The following is a 19,612-nucleotide window of genomic DNA, read 5'->3' as shown; positions in this document are numbered from 1 at the left end:
CAAAACAGCATGCTCCTCCCCTTTCTCATGAAGAACTGCACAAGAGCTCTGCAATTTGCCTTGACTTATTCCACAAAGTTGTCTTCAACTTTTTATTCGGTTCTTTAAATAATCTATGCTCACACTTTAAGTTGAGGTCTCCATTAAAACGGTCAAGGAACACCCTATTTCCATCTAATTAATAATGCCTGTCAACAGAAATCGATAATATCACATACCCTTCACCTTGGGGTTACGGTTAAGGAAAGGGGTGCGGTTCAGTGTGTGGCGATGACCGGGTTTTGTTACTAACATCTAACCTATGGTAGAAGCTGATTCTCGTTATGACCTTTATCTACAGGTTACACTCTATTATCACTTTTATAAATCTGTTTAATCTATGGAACACATCTAACTGCTGTGTATAAGTACGCCTATAAGGGTACACTTCACTGACACTGTGTGTCTTTTTCTATGACCTATACCTTAAAACACAGTTATTGCCCACACTTTCTTACCCACATGTTCTTTCTGAAAACATATTATTTCTTACAAAAACTTCTGAAACCCATACAAGTGGGGGAAAGCAGTTAGCTAGAAATGGAAGTCAGATGGGTAACCACAACCATAACAAACCTTTTGGATTCTGTAGGTTACCAGCAGCCTCTCTGGCCTCTTAAAATAATCATACGAGTGCCAATGTTAGAGATGCGTTTACATTTCTGTCAGTCACTGTTCCAGTTTACTCAGATGGAGGTTATCAGGCTTGAGAAGTTTTAAATATCAGTGCAGTTATGAGAATCATAAGCAGAAGTAATGAAAATATACATTTACGGGGCATTATAAGGGTGAGACAGTGATGTGGTAACCAGCACTGTTGCCTCACATCTCTTGTATCCTAGGTTTCACGTCAGACATGGTACCTTCTGCGTGGCGTTAGCACGTTCTCCCTACAGAACCTTCTGCTGGGCACTGTTGTTTATCTTCTACTTGCCAAAGTCATTCTGGCTAGGCTAACAGATGTCTCCAAATGTGTCCCTATGTGTTTGTGCACGAGCTCCCGTGAGCTTGGCTACGTGTCCCTGTGTATTTGTGCATGAGGACCCATGAGTTTGTGAATGAGTGTACACACACTGTGATAGGCTGGTGTCTCATCCAGGGTGCAGCACTGTTTTGCTCCCTTCACTTAGCACCTACGAATGAATAGAATAAAAAAACTAAAAAAAGACCATAATACATTAGTTCAGTTCAGCTGTGCAATATCAGGCAATAACAACAGTCTGGGTTAAACAAGGCCTTCCACATCATCTCTGATGCTTGTCCTTAATACTCAACAATGTGTGATTTGATTTCTTTCCGTTTTTTACCTTCTCAATGATTGGGGCTATACTTTAAAAACATTCCAAACCCATCCGGCCCTTCTAGACTCTTAGATAATTAGCACTTAATTAGTTCAAAGACTTTATCCAGCTGGTTTTTATAAGAACAGAGGGTATCAGCTTCAACAAAATGGCTGGGCAGCTTGTTCCATGTTGCCACAACCCTTTGAGTAAAGAAGTACTTTCTCCTCTGTGTTTTAAATGCACTTCCACATAGTTTCCATTTGTGTCCACTAGCTTGGGTTCGACTGTTCATTCTGCTGGGTTGGCCTTGTCAATGCCCTTTATGATTTAGAATACGGTGTCAGGTTCTCTTGTAGTCTTCTGTATTCAAGACTAAAAAGTTCAGTTCCTTCAGCATGTCAGTGCAAGACATTCCCTTAAGTCCCAGAATCCACTTGCTTGCTCTTGTCTGTATTGATTCCAAAGTGGAATCTTTTCTATAAGGTGCTAACTAAAACTGTCCACACTATTCTTAATGAGGCCTTATTAGGGTAACATCGCTTCTTTTAAATTTGACACTTTTAACTACTGTAGATATTCTATTTGCCTTTCTTGATCAATTCTTCACATTGTCCAGAGGACGTAAATGTCAACATAAATACTCAAGTGTTCTTCAAAACCAAGTTCATAAACTCATACAAACATCTTTTAAAACACATTACATCACTGTGATTTTATGTATTCATAGACAAGTTCTCTCTAAAACCTGTATGATACCCCACATGCATACTGCTCTCTGCCTTCAAATATATCTGGTGTACATTTCTCTGCCTCCTGACCAACATTAGGACTTTTTGATCAGTACTAGCATATTGTGGTTTGCCAATTTTGAGCAAAACTCCATTGTAAAGAAATTATTAAATTAAGAAAATGATACTTGCTGCAGCAGCACACTATATTCTATGATTTGGTACTGGGAGCTTTATTGATCAAAAGGTTATATCTACGAGAGGGCACCTGCTTAATGTTGCTGTTAAAATTCTGCTGCTGAATGTTGCTCGCCTTTAGAAGTCCACAAACAACTAATTGAACATTACTTTCTAGTATCTATATTCTTCATCCGTGGTAGAACTTAGAACTTTGGTGGCCAAAACAAGATTAAACCAGACATCTTTCTTTTGATAAAAGAAATGTACTGTAAGTTTGTTTTCGCAGCAGCAGAATGATAAGGTGGTTTTGTTGACTGTCTGATGAGGACGGTCGTGAACACTTGAATAAGATCACTGATGGAGTACATTTCTCTGCCTGCACCCTTTTCATTAACCTTGCAGCAGTGTGAAATCAATATCTATGCACCTTTCCAGATGAGGTCTTGTTTATATTACAGCATATAAGTGAGCACATTTTCGTAAAATATTCCAGAAAGCAGCTAAGCCAGCAGCATCATCAGCTAAGTGCTATTTGTCCTTGGCAGTTCTAACTACTGTTCAATGCATGAAGAACTGGCTTCGACAATCTACATTTGCTTACAGGAGAAGGAGGATTTCACAGTATTAATCAGATGCCTGGTAACCCCAGTTTTATCCGATAAATACAGAGCAGCAATCATGCATTATCACATACTGTACAGACGAGAATAAAAGATAACAAGCAATGTACTGGAAAGTGAAACATATTTTTCAAACATCTCATATAAAAAATGGTCTTCCTCTAGTTTTCCAAATAGCTTTTATTTCTTTCCAATTCATTACTTTCAGTAACCCAGACTCATGCACTTACATTGCAACAGTAATACACCATTTCCACATCATGGGAAGGTTATCACACTGGGGATAGTTCAGCAAACACAGCAAAGAATCTGTGTGGAATTCACAGCCAAAACTAGTCCCTGATTCTCTGCTTTCTGTGGTGATTGGGGTGCCTGTCACGATAACGCCCCGTGTTCTGTGCCTGCCATAGTCCACAATCAAAAGCATTTTTTTTTGCCCTGTGAATTGAACTAATACAGTAAGAATGTGCTGATGGATGCCCACCTATCAGTAGGACACCAGATCGCATTGCATTGCAAATAAGACCGTTAGTTCAACTCGTAGGAATCTTTTGAAGCCCTGTTCCTTAAAGCCATACAATACATACAGTTGCGGTTGCCAGTATAAAGTGGAACAGGTTCTGAGCACACTCGCAGTGGTCAGAACAGCGGGGTACACACAAAGGACAACAACAGACGAAGGTTTTTCTGAAGGCCTTCTGCATTCGTGCAAATCGCCTTGCACCGTACCCTTAATCCAAAGCACTTCCTTTGTGCCCCGACGAAAGGAAACTGAAATCCCACATTTCCGATTACGTTTGTAAGCTGCTGGAGATACCTGAGGAGTCGGCAGATGCTGCTTCTGTAGCCCAGTCTCTGGCTGGCCGCGGCTACACTGGGAGGCAGGGGAGGCCGGGATGGGAAATAGAGCACCACAGCAGAGAAGAGCACCGCGGTCATGGCGAACTCTGCAAATCACAGACAAGAGCCCGCCGCAGTCAGTTCCCCCCTTCAAGTGACATGTTCAGGTGCAAAGGTCACAGTACAGTAAGCCTGTCTTTGACTTCTACATTACACTCAGAGAGACCAGCGGTGATTCAGTCACCGTGCTGCTTCACAATTTGGAGGAAGACTGTAGGAAGTAATAATAATAATGTAATAATAATAATGTTTCTTTATTAGCCCTATACAATTTCTTGCATTAGGAATGCGTCTTTTCGCATACCCCAGCTTTTCTCCATGGAGACACAGACACACAGACAGGGAGAGAAGCTTGGGCTCAGAGCGCAGGGTCAGCCATTGTACGGCGCCCCTGGAGCAGTTAGGGTTAAGGGCCTCGCTCAGGGGCCCAACGGAGTAGGATTCCTCAGCAGCCGCGGGATTTGAACCGGCAACCTTCCAGTCACAGGCGCAGATCCTCAGCCACAGAGCCACCACTCCGCCCACAAGTGCGTAGACGGGTTTTGTTCTTCTCAGTTCTGGCCATCACACATTAGTGGAAAGACACCCTGCCCCCCCACAAACGAAACTGTGTCATCATCAAAACAAAGCAATGACACTGGACAGAGGCAGAACCACAGCGGGGCGCTGTGTATGCAACACTGTTACACTAACGTCACCAAGTGCAGAGGCTGTGCAGGCTGAGGCAAAGCATGAACCCGGGCCAGACCAGGCCCACAGGCCAGAGGAATTATGTTAGAGGCTCTAATAAACTATCACCCTGAGCTTCCTTCTCATCTACTTTTTGAGTCTTCTTGAGTTGATTTTTTGCTCTTTAACATCATAAAATGGGAAACAAAAAAATGTTTTGTGGATTGGTATTGGATTCTTCATGTTGAAACTTCAATGTTAACACTACTTTACTTAAATACTTAAATTAGTTTACTCTTGTAACACAGGATTTAATATACACCGACATTAATATTTTTGGCGACTGTATTCAGGCTCATTCAGATTTTTTTATAGCAAAACCGTGCTTTTATTCTGCAATAGTTTTGATCAGCTCTGTAGGTATGTGATAAGAATTTCCCAAGCAACGCATCAAGAAATTTAATTCAGACTAAAGATCACTGCTCTGCGCTAAAATTAATTTCTTTTTGACCTCTAAAGCCGTCGGATCACGATTTTGTATCTCTGTTCTCCCCTCAAGGAATTAAAACTGAGATTCTTTAGGTTAAACAATGTCAGCACCTTAATCTATTATTGAAGTTTTTTTTTTCATTTTTTTTAAACTGCTTTAATTTTCTGAATCAGTTAACCAGAACCACCCAAATGTTGCTCAGCATTTTTTAAAGGAACAAGGTGAATACTGCTGAAAGGTTTCAGTTTGGTATTCTAGCAGATTGTAATCCCCTATGAAAATGGTTTGTGCTGCATGTAACACCAGGGTAAACCTTTAAACGAGGAACAGACTAGAGAGACTGGATATAAAAAAAAAATACCTGCATAGAGTACAATCTGGATACGGTCCCTTATGTGGTCGTTGGTTCTGCCGATCACGCTTCGCAGCGGTTGCGTCTCATTGGGTGCTGGTACTACCAGCGGTCCAATCAGAAATGAGCCTGCAGATCCCAGGTAGCTGACCAGAGAAGCAACAGCAGTGGCAGTTGCCCTTTGATCTGGGGCGAACCATGTAGTGGAGAGGAGAGGAGGGGCACTCATGATAGTCGGACCAGCTAACCCATTCAGCAGTTGACCTCCATGAATTAACCTGCAGAGCCGAAAAAGAAGGATGAAATGGAATTCGTAAGGAAAGCCGCATATCATACTCCCAGCGGTGGTACCTAGTAACAGTATTTTAAAAGAAAAAATACATTTATATATCAGTGTCATATGCTAACGACCCAATTAACAGTTTTACAGACTCTTCTCAGAAAAAAAAAATCGAATTTAACAAATTTTGTTAACACTTAAGGTGTTGTTAAATTACTCACAAAACTTTTAAAAAAAAAAACAAGCACTGACACTCAAAATGCATTATAAAGTATAGACTATGAAATGTCACAACCTTTTTTTTTTGTAATGGGCAAAATGTCAGAAACCAAATATAAACATAGAAAAAAAGAAAACACCCCTAAGCACAAAAAACTCCAATCGTATTTTGATACCTGCGTTAGTAATACTAATTTAATCAAATTATAATTTCATCAGGTTTCTGCTTAAAGAGATATGTGCTGTGGCTGTTTTGACAGGAGCTCCTCAGAATTTCTGCCAAGAGGAAGACTTCTGCACAGAAGAGAAACGGATTAGAGAACACCAGCCATGTAGGCAGACCCACGCACAGACTGGTGCAGAGCCTTACACTGTACTAACATAATGGTGACGGACAATAATGCCTCAGAGAAGGAACTGCACCTCAGGTCCTTCTGTTGAACCGTCACTGGCCCTGTCTGTGCTTGGAAAGACATAGTACATTATTTTTATTCACCCCACAGCCACGCTGATACAATACACCCCAAGCTACTGTAACAGCTTAACAACTCTGATTACTCCTGTGAAGTGCACGAAGAGATTTTGCGAGACTAATAATAATAAATTAACCATCCACATTTATCTGTTTCAAAGTCGTTCGGGGAAAAAAACCCCACAGAAGAACAGAATTCCAAATGCTCTCTGCCATGCTGAGTGTGGCCCCATGGGGTCTTTTTCTGGTCGCCATCTTCAGCGGTCTGCCAGGTCTGATTTATTGCACTATGAGACGCCTCATGGAAAAGAACTTGCATTTAGCTGCCTATTGAAATACAAACTCTTCTTCTCTACTCCTCCAGAAGAATTTTTTGCAGTCACATGGCTCCCAATAAAATCGATAGCTGTAAAGCCTTATCAGTGCTGCAGTCCTGTCACACAACGTCACATTTGACAAAACATTCAGCCACAGAGCTCTCCATTTCGGTCTATAAATTAATGCCAAGGAACAGCGGTTACAAGCCTTTCAGTATTTAAGGGTGGAAATGCAGCACAATTCTGTCTGTTCCAGCTTTTCTTTCTGGGAAAGATCAATAATAGACTATGAGGGTTTCCTAGTGTCTGCTGTACAGGGAGCTGCAGGTGCAGAATGGCAGCTGGAATACAGTGGTGGATGAAGTATGTACCATCACACAAGCACCGTGCAGTCCCCTGAAATCAAAGGCAAAGAGGGGATGCAAGACCTTATTATATGATTTATCATAAAGGTTGGTATGGACTGTAGCAAATGAGTGCGTTATTATATTGGCACCTAACATACAAAAAACTGCAAAACAAAATGGATCTCTAACCTTATATAAGAGTCATGAGCATGTCCACGTATATGAGTTTAAATGTCTCTTTGTCCCATGCAAAACAACAATAAAGCACCTTATGGTACAGGTTCTACACGAGAAACGGGAAGCAATTCCACAGCCCAGAATTACCGATCTTGCTGACAAGACAGGGATGCGTGTGAAAGACGTGTGCATTGCTGGTCCCTGTGTGAGCATCACCTTAAAGAAATGTCTTCTTTTCTTTGGCTGCCTCATTGCGATTAGATTTTGATCCCCTGGTGGGCTTTTCTGCCTAGATAGAGCATTTCAATGGGATTTTCTTCAGTGCAACATTTTATTTATGTCAAAGCTAAAGCTGATTACTAAAATAATGAGGAATTTACGATGCATGGCTGTTTAGACAGGGCTAAAGCTCCCATGTCAATGAGGATAAGTGTTGTGTGTTTGGCCAGGACTCTATTTTAATGCCGTTTCCTTTAACAGATAATTTAATCTGTAATAGTGCCGAAACTCAAGTAAAGGGCAAGCCCAGTTATTTAAATATATCACTCTTCTCAATTACAACATTAAAAAAAAGCCATTTCTGAAAGCGCAGCAAGCAGAAAGAAATTTGCCGTTTTTAACACAGACTTCAGCTGAAGCACAACAATATGACTGATATCGTGTTTTACAAAGAAGGCAATTCCTAGGCTTTTCAGGCAGGTTTGTAATGACTCCTCTTTGAAAGCAAACGTACAGTATATCTGCATCTTGATCACTATTGAAGTCCTTAAAAAACAGGCTACAGACAATGCTCTGTCTCTAATGCACGCCAATGTTAAAACAAAGGGTGCTATATCAGATAAAAAAAGAGCGGCAAGATTATCTTCTCATCATGCCTTACTGCATGGAGTTTTGCTGCAAGACACGGAGTGTCTGCTCCAGAAGATAAAGACAGGGAAGAAAAGCCTGTATCTGGAATGACAACAATATCAAGTGCAGAAAATCACAGCCAGAGCTGAATTTCCAGACAGTATTTGAAACCATGAAATTCTAATAACGCATGAATGTAATACGAGCTGGAATATAATACTGACAAAGTACCCAGCCTTTGTCAAACACTGCAATTCTTACATTTGATCAATTCCACCCTTAAAATATAAATCTTGGTCTTAACAAGCTAAAATATAAGATACTTTTGAAGGTCAAGCATAATTGGTATAACCCTGGGATACACTAAAATCTGTTCAATCCCAAATATACAGCAAGAACACTCAATTTTTATTTAGTCTGCATTTTTCTCAGCTCTGCATCCACAGGGAAATTTTATTTTTATCTTACAGGGAGATATGGCTGGACTAGACAGTCCTGCAATTACAAACTATACTTTTGCAGACAATATCACATACACAGTTTTGTACTTTCAAGTCATAAAAAAGACCAATATAGTGCTTTCAAATAAGAGAAATTTAAAATATATATTTTGGTTTGACAGGAAGAAATTAAAACAAGCCTATTAAGACAATAAGGCCATAATTCATTATATATAAGGCATTATAAATAACAGTATATGACGCATAAAGTGAATAAAGTAACAAATATAAACTAAACTTCTTTAAAATAATTTACAGGAAGACATAATAAATAATTTTGCCTTCTGCTGTCAAGATCTGAGAATCTTGCTCTCTTTTTTTTTAATTATTTTCAAGGCTCAGGACTTGAAATCAGATGTCTCGACTGTAAAGTGACAGTAGGTACTTTAGAAACAAGAATTTCTCTTTTTCAGTGTGATACTCCTTGGCAATGGGTGACATTTCAATGTAGTAAACAATAACTTCAAACATGATATTTTTCCTGTTAAAGGAAAAGGTCTATGTAAGTTCCAATGCAGAGGCACATATGAATATCTCTAGGATATGGAGCACAAGCTATTGTTGGCCAAAGTCTTTGTCTTCGGTCACTGGGAAGGGAAGTGGCGGCACCTGCTGGACAATTTAAAAACTGCAGCCAGGCTTTCCACGTGAGCTTTTTAAAAATCAAGACTGGTTCCTTCTACACCTTACAGGTTTGATATTTCAAAATAAAATTGATAGCAGTCTGCGAAAGGTGCTAGATGCTCTTCTCACTGCACACTGATGCGTGATCCACACTGCTGCACAAACACAATGTTCTCAAAACAATCTCAGGCACAATCACAGATTACAATGTTTAAAAGCCTACAGTATGTTATTTAATTGTAATTTATTAAAAGCCTCCACTAATATCGTCTAGTGCAGATTACTTTTAGTGGGATGACACCCATCTTTTAGAAATCTGATACAAAGTACTGTAGTGGCTAATCCATTACACTTACCAGTCAGATCCGATTGATTCACTGTCAGGTGTTTCTCATTTACATTGTTTGTTGCTCTCTAAAACACCCACAAACTCCAAAAGGCTTCCTTTTCTCTTGTGATCTATCAAGATCTTGACCATCATCTCAAAATGTCTAAAGTTTCAGTAGACGATCATGTGCTTGTGCATAAAGAGGGAAAAACACTAAATGGAAAGAGAAGAACAATGCAAAATGTCTGAGGCAGCAGTGTAGTGGACTAAAAGTAAAATAAATTAAACTGTGAATGTGATCTAAGAGGCAAGGCAATGACAGATGTCTAGGATTTGATTTGAAAACTATAACTTACACTCATAAAACCATGATGCTACATATCTTGGTACAATTTACTAATCCGCGTTCCATATCCTACAATATCCAGGTAGGATTTAAAAGCTTGCATAGCCTAATCCCATGTGACGACAATCCGATGGGAACCCTATACAAGAAACAGTGGAAACAACATGAACTGGGCATCAGTCTGGTGCACAAGGGGGATCAGGTTTCTCCTTTTCAAGAAAATGACTTTTAATTTTCTACTACGTGCACTTTTTATGAAACCACTATAATTGTATTATGTTATAAAATCAAGTTACAGCCATAGAAGCAGTCAAAACAAAGAAAACATCAGAATTTGAAGATTCTGATGTTTTCACTGGTCCTTTAATAAAAGCAGAGGAAAGCTCAAATCTCTTACAACAGTGGGCACGAGTTCCAAACCTCATTAACAGAATCTGACGTTCCTTTTTACCGCACAATGATATCTCATAATGCAGCGTTACGCTATTGCAATAGAAACCATACAGCAGATTTATATGAAATAAATGGTCGATTAAGAATAGAGAACTTAATGAAATTACTTTTGCGATGAAAGTCATTGAAACAACCTTAATGGAACCTGTCTTCCTATCACAGAAAGGAAACGCACACATTCCCAACAAGATAAAACCGCTTGATGCTGCTGCTTCAGGTGATGAATTGGGTGGGGGTACTACTGATGTCCAAAAACCAGCAGATAGCATATTAAACAAAGGCCCATTAGACAGACTAGGAATGAGAAGAATATAAAACTGGAAAGCACACAAGAGAAACAGCAATACTAACAACACTTTAATGAACTGAGAGTAAATTTTCATCTGTCTTTTTGAGTGTTCTAGCTCAAATCCTTTTAAAGCTGCCCTTTCAAGACTTTAAAATTGAAGGTGGTACAAAACGTCTGCAATAACTGCTGGAAGCAAATTGTAAATGCGGTGATACAATTTAGACTTTTCTTTGTTAGTACACTATATTTCATTTCAAACCTTGGCTTAGGGGAATGTAAGGACAATATGGCATTATATTTGTTTGTTACTGCGCTCTCTAATGTTGCTGATAAGGTTGCCGCAGACCTTATTTTATTTAATGTTCCTGCTTCTTTAAAGTGCCATGGTAATTACATGGCCATTTATTTATTCTTAATTTCAGTGTTGACTGGCCTCTGCAATAGACAGGCCAAAAAACAGCCCATTTCACAGATCGTATCCATAACGGAGAATTACAGAAAACCACTTAGAAGGTAAATGCTGCATCAGTGCACAATCTCTTCATTTACAAATGCTGCTCTTCAGCTAGGGATACCATGAACACAAGGAGGTAAGCAGTAATGCGCATTTGAAAACAAGTTTATTTCTATTGATGATTAATTTTAAAGTCAAACTGGCAACATCCACAAAACAGGTCCACAGCACTATCTGATTTGCCTCTAATTCAGTGCTGTTAGCCATTCGAAACATTTATAACACACTTGGATGCTTGTCATCCTGGTAACAGGCCATTTCCCCGACTGAAACATACCATTTCTTCACAGACAGGTCATGCAGTGGAATGCTCCTCACAGCCGTCCCCAGTAACATGAGGGAGGAGGAAATCAGCAAGGACATCCGGAGGCCTGGGAAGACAAGACACAGACCCGTTTTGCTTTCGGTAAAAACTGTATATTACTGGCTCATCCCTTTGATCTAAATGAAGATCACGACCACATCATGACCAAAGCACCAGAACTATAAGACCGTCGTGTGCTGCCATGGTGCCTTGTGAAGTAAATGCGGACGATTTGGTCATTTAAGTGGTGTAAGAGAACCACATGCCACATCTACCCCTGGAAAGTAGAGAGGGAACCGGTCAACTCTGCTGGACTCACGGGGCTTAAAGAGAGACGACACCTGAACGAGAAGCCAGTCAGTCACGGAGTGCGTACGGGCAGGGCAACATGGAGGTGAACTCCGCACAGAAGGGACCCAGGCCAGACTCGCACCAGGAGCCCAGACGCCGTGAGGCAGCAGCGATGAAAACCACACAATCAGGTTGCTGACCCACGGGCGCATTATAAACTAATATTATTCAGTAGTTTCTAAATGGACCTAATAAAATAAAGGAAAGCGTGCTGACCTAAGGTTTAAGGTTTCCGGGTTTCTCGGCATGAATCTTAAGACGCATAAAAACATGGAAGAGGGTCATCACCTTTTAGGGATCTCAAGAAACGATCGGGTCCCGATGCAGTCAAACACAAGACTGATATTTACAACGACACTGATGCCATGGAGGGAACCATGGCCGCTGGTGGTTAGCATCACTGCCTTGCAGCGCTAGGCCCCTAGGTTCAGTTCCCGGGGTACTGCAAGGAGCTTGTACAGTATGTTCTCCTCGTGTTTGCGCGGGCTTCCTCTTGGCGCTTCGGGTTCCTCCCATAGTGCAAAGACATTAAAGTAGGTTAAGTGGCTTCTGGGAAGTTTGGCCCTGGTGTGAGTATGCATGTGTCTAGTTTCTGTCTGTCCTGTGATGGACGGGCGTCCTGTCCAGTGTGTATCCTGCCTCATGCCCTTGGCCTGCCAGGATAGGGTCCAACTCCCCCACAACCCTGTATTGGATGAAGCAGTTAGAAAATGGATGGATGGATTTATGACATTTATGCAGATGGATTTGGATTATGGATTTATGCAGATTAACAACATTGCGTGAAAAGTACACAAATACACTACTTCTGTTGTCATTCTCATTCCAATATATATATACAAAACAACCACCGATACGCTAACATCAAGATTTAACAAGTAAAAGCCCATTTGTAGAGATTAGAAAAAAACTTAATACAACGCTTATTTCATGCTCTGCATATATTTCATTTAGTGTACTCTATGGCAAAGCACTTCTTTGCGTGAAGTTTCCCATTACAAAACGCTAAGGCTGAGTAGGTTCACTCTTCATGAAAACATACAAATTCCCTTTAGAAACACCTGGAGGGCTTTCTAAAGCTGCTCCATTTATGCAGCTCACAAAAGTAAATTATGTTTCTGCAGGTCTTATTTAAAAAAAAAATGGTTTACAAAATGTATAACAAATATTCCAGAAAGCATAAGCACATATAAAATACATATGTAGGAGGTTTTGCAAATCAAGTCACGAACATATACTTTGCAAAGACGTTCATCTTATGAAAATTAGCTAAAAATTATTCTGCCATGAATGAAAACCAAATTACCAGCAGACATGGGACAACTGAGACAGTACTGCTCTGCACACCAGCCTGAGGAAAATTCTCTATCATCATCTTTTTACCATCACAAAGCTCTGCAGATCAGGTGCTAAACTACTCAAATCTAACAGTTAACTCATTTTCCAATATCTCCTCATCACATTCATGAACAGGTCCTCCAGACACAACCATTAGGATATAAATCAAATATTTAAAAATAGGTTTAAATGAGATTTAAAAAATGTTAACAGCTGTAGAGTCTCTAATGGACATGGGCAGTGAGTTTGGGCACATGAGACGACAGTATCGCCCACTGTGTGGAGCCAGGCTTTCACAGGAGTCAACAGGCCAGAATCCGCAAATAAAGAACTGGACTTACACACGCAATATCCTTTAAATAACCTAGAGCTAGACCATTCAGCATCTTAATACACTTTAGATGAAATTGGTGATCTCAGTGCCCCTTACACCAACAGGCAAGAAGTACCTTTTTGCACAAAAATAAAAGGAGGAAAACCCCTCTTTAATTTGAAAAGAAAAATGGCAACTGAATAATAGAACTGCTGATGAGGTCTTTGTGAATACAGCTTCAGGGAATGTTTGTCATCTGTTTAAAAAGAAAATGCCAGTGAAATGTGTATTTTATTCAATTTTATTGCTGGTAATGAACAATCTAACATTTAAACATTTACTTCAGCTTGCATATTTGCATACTGACTCACAACAGAGGCTGCAATATAGGTAGTAAATGTTCTTTACCTAAATTCCAATGAAGTCTGTTAAATTCCAATTAAATTCCAAGAAAGCCTTTCCGTATGTGCACACACCACTAATCTACAGTGGATATGACAAGACAAAATAAGTCATTTATGTACTATAGTGCTGCTAATTCACAGCTAAATTAGCAGTATAGTGTGTGCAGGTTTGTGCCTCAATAACAATGAGTTCATTTCTTTCCTTACACAAACATACAAGCACAGAAATCACAACTCAGCACTCAAACTGGTTGATATTAAAAATGGCTCAACAACAACTGGCATATGCTCTAGAAGAGTATCAACTCGCATCCTAATCAAGTAGCTGAGATAATGAGGTTTGTGTCCAGGACATTTCAGAGGTCACAGCGTGCTTTGTTAGGGCTGTACTGGAACAAACATTTCGACCCCTCTGCCGGTCAAACATAGTTCCTGGGTGGGCACAGAACTGACACCACCCACAAGGGTCAACAATTTGAGACTGGTGGACATGATTCAAATGTGGGATTTGATTTCATCGATAGCCTCACTGTCTGGAAAAGTTTACTTGATTTTTAACAGGCTCTCCGAGCTTCCCTGGAGACTGGTTTTTGAAGGCGTGTTGCTGAGGTGGTCGGGTTGAGTTCTCTTCCCCGTTCTCACCTTTCTCAGCCACGTCAGATTCAGGAAATCTACCAAAACTGAATTGCTTTTGAATTCATGAAAAGCTGCCTTGTGTAAACACTTTCTCCAGAAAGAGCTCATTAATCCACACTGCTTCTAACTTGTTTACATTTTGTCTGATGGATTACTTCTCACATGTGGGCCAAAATTAGGACACCACATTGTCCCAACTGCAAAAAAGCAAACTTTTAACAGAAGAAAAAAACTACAAACAAGAGGAGGCCATATAGCCTCAATCTAGTCCGTTTGGAAGTAGGTAGATAATTGCTCCAGGATCTTGGCCAGCTGTTTCATGTAAGAATACAAGGTCATGGCTTCAAGAGAGTTGCTGGGTCCCTTGTTCTATACCTAACAAAGTGAAAGCAAGCCAGCCAGGAGCTGCTATAATGCAATGTTTTATAACAGTCCAGAAAGGTGCCATCCACCTGTGTACCTTACCTGGATTTCCATACTGGAGATATATTTCAATTTAATTCAGATTTGATTTAAAGGCGAACTGCTGTCCCAATTTATTATTAAATATGGGTTACAAAATTAAATAACTGGAGGTATCGCAAGTTTTTACAGACTCCGAATTAAGCACAAAATTGTGAGCTTTGTGAAAGTACTGTACGGTCGCTGTGTTGTCACACACCAAGGGTTTCACCACTGTCACTGTAAAAAGTGCTCATGTAAAAAAGTAAATAAGTACAGGGTGTGCAGCATACAGTTCACAGGAGAAATATTCCAACTTGATTTGCGTGCAGAGTTAACAAGCGAGGCGGATTTGTTGGCAAAACTGTCTCGAAGCCGAGGGCAATATTTCTATTGGATTAAAAGAGATGTAATCACAAGCCTGCTTGTTTACAATGTAATAGGGACGCTTCACCCACTGGAAGTTTCGTTGCCTCGTTCTGAACTGCAGACAATGACAGCAATTTGACGCTGCACATACCTGGAAATTTAGTCTATTATGTGATTGGAGGTTATACATGTTACTACGTACATTTTATTTTCATTGTGGCTTGAAATGCACTCATCAATGCCGATTCTAACCCAGAAATATAAAAATAGCATTGCAGTTCCCTTTTAACTTCATTTACTCTTCGACTTTAAATGACTGTGGCGGGGCGACGGGGGGGGGTTGGGGGGGTGGGGGTACTCGTGACTCTGGTAATGTGTTGCTTGATTTTTTGGGAAATGAACGTACTAGCGTATATATCTGGGTTTAAGGTTGCCATCCCTACAGACTGCTCCTTTTCAAGATCCAGTATCTAAAGGGTGCACACTAAATTCCTCGTCGATAGAGACAAAAGCTGGGAATGAAAGGAAACAATGCGCTGCTGGACCTCGCCTGGACCTTTGAAAAATGCATTACCTTTGGTCCAGCGAACAGCAAGCCAAAAACAGAGCCCTTTGTCCTCAACAACCTCATTCGGCATTGTTTCATATTTGCACCACATTGCATTACAGATAAAAAAGAATAGAATTATCTTAGTCTTTATTAATACAGCAACTGTGTTTCAGTTTATTTGTGAGCACATAGGCAGCATGGTTAATTTCAGTAATATACAGTATGTTCAAAAAGGCACTGAAGAGAATCACTCACAATTTACTTTCAGTCCAAAGCCTTTGTTCACAATTATTTTTGCCAAAATCCATCACATCTGGATATGCGGACTTTGCACAGTGTATAGTGAATATCAGAAGTGAAGGAACCTGAATGTATAAGCATAGCCCATGTCCCACACAGACATGATATAGTACAGTAGGTACAATATTTAGATAGGTTACTCCAGAATAACATATGAACGTCCTGTAGAAATGTATGAATGTAAGAAAATCAGAAGAAATCAATAAGCTTATTTTCAAAAAGTCTCATCATAGCTACAAACCAGACAGAAAAACGCATTGACAGTAGTGTTTAAGATGAGCTATTTCATGGAGAAATCGTCTGTTGTTCTTAATAACTGCTTCTCAGGCTTCAGAGTAACCAACAGCCCTTTAGTTTAAAAAAATAAAAATATATTAATGTACATTTAGATTGTAGAACTGGCGTGACGGGTAAGGAGCCTGTAAAATGAGTCTTTAATTCCTGTTTTAAAGAAAGCTTGTATGGAAACAAGACCACTTTGCTGAGCAAATCTCAAATTATCAAGAAGGCTCAGGTTTAAAGATACTGTTTGCTGCTTGGGTCTTAATCTTTACAGAAAATAATAATTCCCCTATTAAAGTCTCAGCAGGACATGTTCTTTTAATGACCTCGTTTACAGGAAACACCAAACTTGCACTAGAAGAACAGTATCACAATACAAGAAGCAGAAGTGTGTAAGACAGAAGAGGAAGACAAAATACATCAGATTTGACGTAAAAAGAACATTTCCTCATTGTAGCAGGCTTAGACTATTTCAGGTGTGACCAACGCTGGTCCAATGGAGCCACTGTGATTTCAGGGTGACTCTTTGATGATCAGTTTTCGAATGTGTAGAATGATTCTGTTACTGAATTGATCAGAACTGACGCGTTCCCAGGCTTTGTAAATTAGAGCTTTAAGGGTGGTCCGGAATGGTTTAAGGGTGCTGGATTATGGGTTTTCGGAACCATAGCTTGATTTAAAAATAAAATAGCTAAAAACAATTAATTCTCTAACTCACTTATGGCAGTGGTTTGAAAGTTAAAGTCCGCAGTCAAGCTGAACTTTCACTTACTTCATTAAACCATTAACCATTTTCATTTCATTTTCGCTCTTAAACAGTTGGGGATAGCTCTGGTAGGAGGACGGAAAACGAAGAAGACACACTGGTTCTTCAGCATCAGGGCTGGGATCCACAGGAACAAAATCGAGACTTTCTGCGTTGAGGACCTGTTTTTCAGATGTACATGTATACCGCTAGTGTATTTACTTCAAGCTTGCAAAAATAAATCAAAATGACAAAGTAGCGATCCACCCAGCATATTAAAATAACTCTAAAACATCCATTAATCTTGAATAATGGAATCATCTTTTGTTTAGTTTTTACATTTCTGTTGCTTGTCAGCTTTACAGATCCTATAAAGCTGTTAAACTGCTTTAACACTACGCTCACAGCAGAGCCAGCAGACATGGACAACAAGTTTATGTGTGAAGGGAGACGGAGTTGTGCTCTGCGGCCACTTTGACTTTTTTGTTTTCAGAAGGTCAGCCAAAACACCCGTCCTTAAAGACCCACTAAGGTTTAAATGTCCGATTGACTGGGCGAGACTGCAGAGTGGTGCACAGCTCTCCTCTGGTGCTATTCCATTTTCTGCTGCGGTAGTTATTTCAAAAGTGACAAGTTTACAGCCCACATGGCAGTAAAAATCAGCAGTTCTGGATTGAAATCGCGTTCAGACGGTACGATACCATGAGCCGCGCCATAAAAACTTATATAAGGTTATACTGGCACCCTGATGACTGGTACTGCCTTTCTTTGCTCATTACTTCTGGTTTACAAGGTGCTTGCACTATGCACCTGCCTTGGTCACATGGTTAGTTCACATGCTCACTGTATAGAGTAGAAGTTAACTGGTTTTTCTACAGTTTCGTGGTTTTGACCAGCGTACGATGCAGCAGACCAGCCCCCTCAGGAAAGACAGCAGGGTGGCGCGAGTTCTGCATGACAGTTTCACAGGCTTGGTCTGACAGAAAGCTGTCTGACACCACAAAGAGGAAAGAAGGAAGCTCCGGCTGAAATTCTGTACAAATTACGACACCTCTTTCCCCTTCTTGACGCTGTCGCAGGTTAATATGTCCAGCTGCGCAAAGCTCAAAACTCTCCACATTCCCCCCACCCCACTTTCGCTTCCCCATCCAAGTGGTGCCGGAAGGACTGAGTGTCACTGCTTCAAACTGCACTTACACTCGTATTCGTTCAGCAGATGACAAGCGCAAAATACAAGTGAAAATATTTCAGAAATAAATTAGACCAGGTGTTCTGAACTTTAGCCCTGGAGGGCCAGAAGGTTTCTAGTTCTCTTTCCATCTGAGCCCTTAATTACTTCACTGGACAAATTATTTGATTAATTGGATGGAACGAAGCCTTTTCTTGTCCCTTGTCCGCAGAGGCTGGGACTTCAAAGACGTTTATAAAACCCACTGCTGGGCTCCCCTGCATGTGTGGGGAGAAATTTCGGCACACACCCGAAGAAGGCTCGCCAGCCGAAACATTGCGTTTTTCTTCCCTTTCCGGCCTGGAATAAACCTTTACTTGTTCCTTTGCGGCCTACACATGCTGACACGGGTGCCTACTTGAGCTTCAAGTACTAATTACTTTAAGCGTGTAAGCATTTCTTACAGTACATGTGCATATAAGGCACTGAAGAACACTGACATGCAAGCCCTCACTGGCATTCAGGAAACTTGTCAGAAAGTGTGCACTGGGACCTGTAACTGGGTCGAGTCTGAATGGAGTCTTTAATACAAGCTTGGCTGTACATTTATCTTATCAATGTGACTTACCTTTGCATATCCAAAACCACCACCTCACCGTGGCTCTTTGTTTCCATCTTAACAGAAGTACTCCATTTTTATTGTACCGGCTTATTTGTTAAAAAAAAAGGTTAGCCTTTAAAAAAAAAACTTTCGGTAGCAGAATAATCGTGTTTGCTTCGATGTTTTATACTCCTTCCACAGGACATCTTCAGAAAGACCACCTTAAGTACAGATCGAGAAAACGCGACAGTGGCTTTTATAGCTGAGGTGCCTTAGCAAAGACGCAGTACAACAAACACAGAGCCGTACACCTGGCGAGATTTAATCATGTACTGGCACCGGACAACCTTTCTGGTGCCCGAGACCCAAGGGAGCGTCGATGTACCTAGCGAGACGAACTGCCCTTACCTCTCTTGTCCATCACCCACATGAAAAGCATCCAGGGGATGAATCCGATGGAGCCCCACAGGACCAGCATGGCAATGTCAATGCCAGTGAACCCGTACACCTGCTTGGCGGAGATCTGGATGGGACCCCAGGTGTTCCACACCATGCCCTGCATAAACCCCAAGGCAGAAAAGATCGCCAGCACCAGCCATCTTTTCCCGTACACTCGGCTCTGCACTTGGTCTAGAAGTGGTTCCCTTTCGCCTTCTGCGCTCGGACCAGCACCCATTTAACTCGCCGCGGCAGGGGGTGTTTTCAAACGTCCTGTGTGCTGGCGACCCGGGATACCTAACTTCCAGCGAACCGGCACTACGCTACACAAGCCTCCACCGGTCTCTTTCAAAAATCAAAACAACCTAGCAGAGCACTGTTGACGCCGGAGCCTTA

The 19,612-nt window shown here is 40.8% G+C and overlaps 1 protein-coding gene across 1 annotated transcript in view; it reads right to left on the bottom strand.

Annotated features, from left to right (window-relative positions):
* The window catches only part of slc49a4 (solute carrier family 49 member 4), a 44,272-nt gene extending 24,672 nt beyond the window's left edge, over window positions 1-19,600 (bottom strand). The window contains exons 1-4 of the mRNA XM_006636342.3: window positions 19,187-19,600; window positions 11,254-11,347; window positions 5,271-5,539; window positions 3,668-3,797 (exon numbers count right to left, since the gene is read on the bottom strand). Of these exons, the coding sequence (XP_006636405.1) occupies window positions 3,668-3,797; window positions 5,271-5,539; window positions 11,254-11,347; window positions 19,187-19,454 (761 nt within the window). The 5' untranslated portion in view covers window positions 19,455-19,600. The remainder of the gene's footprint in view (window positions 1-3,667; window positions 3,798-5,270; window positions 5,540-11,253; window positions 11,348-19,186) is intronic.
* Between the last annotated feature and the right edge of the window lie 12 nt (window positions 19,601-19,612).

Source organism: Lepisosteus oculatus, chromosome 12 (genome assembly GCF_040954835.1).
Source record: "Lepisosteus oculatus isolate fLepOcu1 chromosome 12, fLepOcu1.hap2, whole genome shotgun sequence".
Taxonomy (NCBI): domain Eukaryota; kingdom Metazoa; phylum Chordata; class Actinopteri; order Semionotiformes; family Lepisosteidae; genus Lepisosteus; species Lepisosteus oculatus.
This window is presented reverse-complemented; position numbering and strand designations above follow the sequence as displayed.